At 45.5% G+C, this 1,700-nt stretch overlaps 1 protein-coding gene across 1 annotated transcript; it reads left to right on the top strand.

Moving 5' to 3' along the window:
- Positions 1 to 66: 66 nt before the first annotated feature.
- LOC122577569 (cell wall protein IFF6-like) lies at positions 67 to 1,693 on the top strand (the record flags this gene model as incomplete). Its single annotated transcript, XM_043748891.1, has 1 exon — positions 67 to 1,693. A coding segment is annotated over exon 1 (1,611 nt), but the record flags the coding sequence as incomplete, so codon positions are not given.
- Between the last annotated feature and the right edge of the window lie 7 nt (positions 1,694 to 1,700).

Here is a 1,700-nt window from a genome sequence, read left to right as displayed (position 1 = left end):
AATGTAATTATAAAACATCCGCACTACAATTAACATATGCTATATATATCATTACCTGTTTCTCATTCCAGCAACGCTAACCATGGTCATAGTCGGTACAATCAACGGATGGACAACGATTTCTCTTCTTTATTTAATATCCGGGACCGGCGGCGTGCCGCTAACGTTAACACACGACGAAGCTTCATGGATGGTTTCTTTCACAGTACTTGGTTCAATGATCGGTTCACTTCTAGCTGCACAGTTGACCGTCCGCTGCAGTCGTAGAAATTGTTTCCTTTTATGCAACACAATGTTCACGGTAGGCTGGTTCATCATCTTCCTCGCAACTTCCGTGCGAATACTATTCCTTGCTCGAGTGATTCTCGGTATAGGCGTTGGTATTGCCCATACGGTAAATCCCGTGTACGTGTCAGAAATCGCCGACATCAAAATCAGAAGCAACCTAGGTATTCTAACCACAGTGAACGTATCTACCGGGTCACTAGTAACCTATGCTCTAGGAGCCTGGATGACGTACGAATCACTGCTGCTGCTTCTTGTAATAATATCCTTTATATGCTTCTTGTCGGCCACGTGTTTCTCCGCAACTCGGTATATTTCGGTGACAACAGATCAAGAGATGCAAGCACGGAAGTCGAGACTATTTTACAGTATCATCGAACATCCTCCCAGTGAGGAAATAGAACTACGTGCTCCACGCGCACAAACCAGACACGAATTACACTCACAATACACAAGCGAAATACAGCCACACTACACAAGCGTAGTACACACACTATCCGCAAGAGAATTACAACAACCATCCACCATCGAAATACACACAGAACCCACAAGCGAATTACACCTACCATCCACAAGCGGAACACAGCAACAATCCACGCGCAAAATACACACAGAACCCACAAGCGAATTACACCAACCATCCACAAGCGAAATACAGCCACACTACGCAAGCGTAGTATACACACTATCCGCAAGAGAATTACAACAACCATCCACCATCGAAATACACACAGAACCCACAAGCGAATTACACCTACCATCCACAAGCGGAACACAGCAACAATCCACGCGCAAAATACACACAGAACCCACAAGCGAATTACAGCAACCATCCACAAGCGAAATACAGCCACACTACACAAGCGTAGTATACACACTATCCGCAAGAGAATTACAACAACCATCCACCATCGAAATACACACAGAACCCACAAGCGAATTACACCTACCATCCACAAGCGGAACACAGCAACAATCCACGCGCAAAATACACACAGAACCCACAAGCGAATTACAGCAACCATCCACAAGCGGAATAAAGCCACAATCCACGCGCGAAATACACACAGAACCCACAAGCGAAATACACACAGAACCTACAAGCGAATTACACCAACCATCAACAAGCAGAATACAGCCACAATCCACGCGCGAAATACACACAGAACCCACAAGCGAAATACAGCCACAATCCATAAGCGAAGTACACACACACTCCGCAAGAGAATTACAACAACCATCCACAAGCGAAATACACACAGAACCCACAAGCGAATTACACCAACCATCCACAAGCGGAATACAGCCACAATCCACGCGCGAAATACACACAGAACCCACAAGCGAAATACAGCCACAATCCACAAGCGAAGTACACACACAATCCGCAAGAGAATTACAACAACCATCCACAA

Source organism: Bombus pyrosoma, unplaced genomic scaffold (assembly GCF_014825855.1).
Source record: "Bombus pyrosoma isolate SC7728 unplaced genomic scaffold, ASM1482585v1 HiC_scaffold_814, whole genome shotgun sequence".
Taxonomy (NCBI): domain Eukaryota; kingdom Metazoa; phylum Arthropoda; class Insecta; order Hymenoptera; family Apidae; genus Bombus; species Bombus pyrosoma.
Note: the sequence above shows the minus strand (reverse complement) of the source record. Positions and strands in the feature narration are given on the sequence as shown.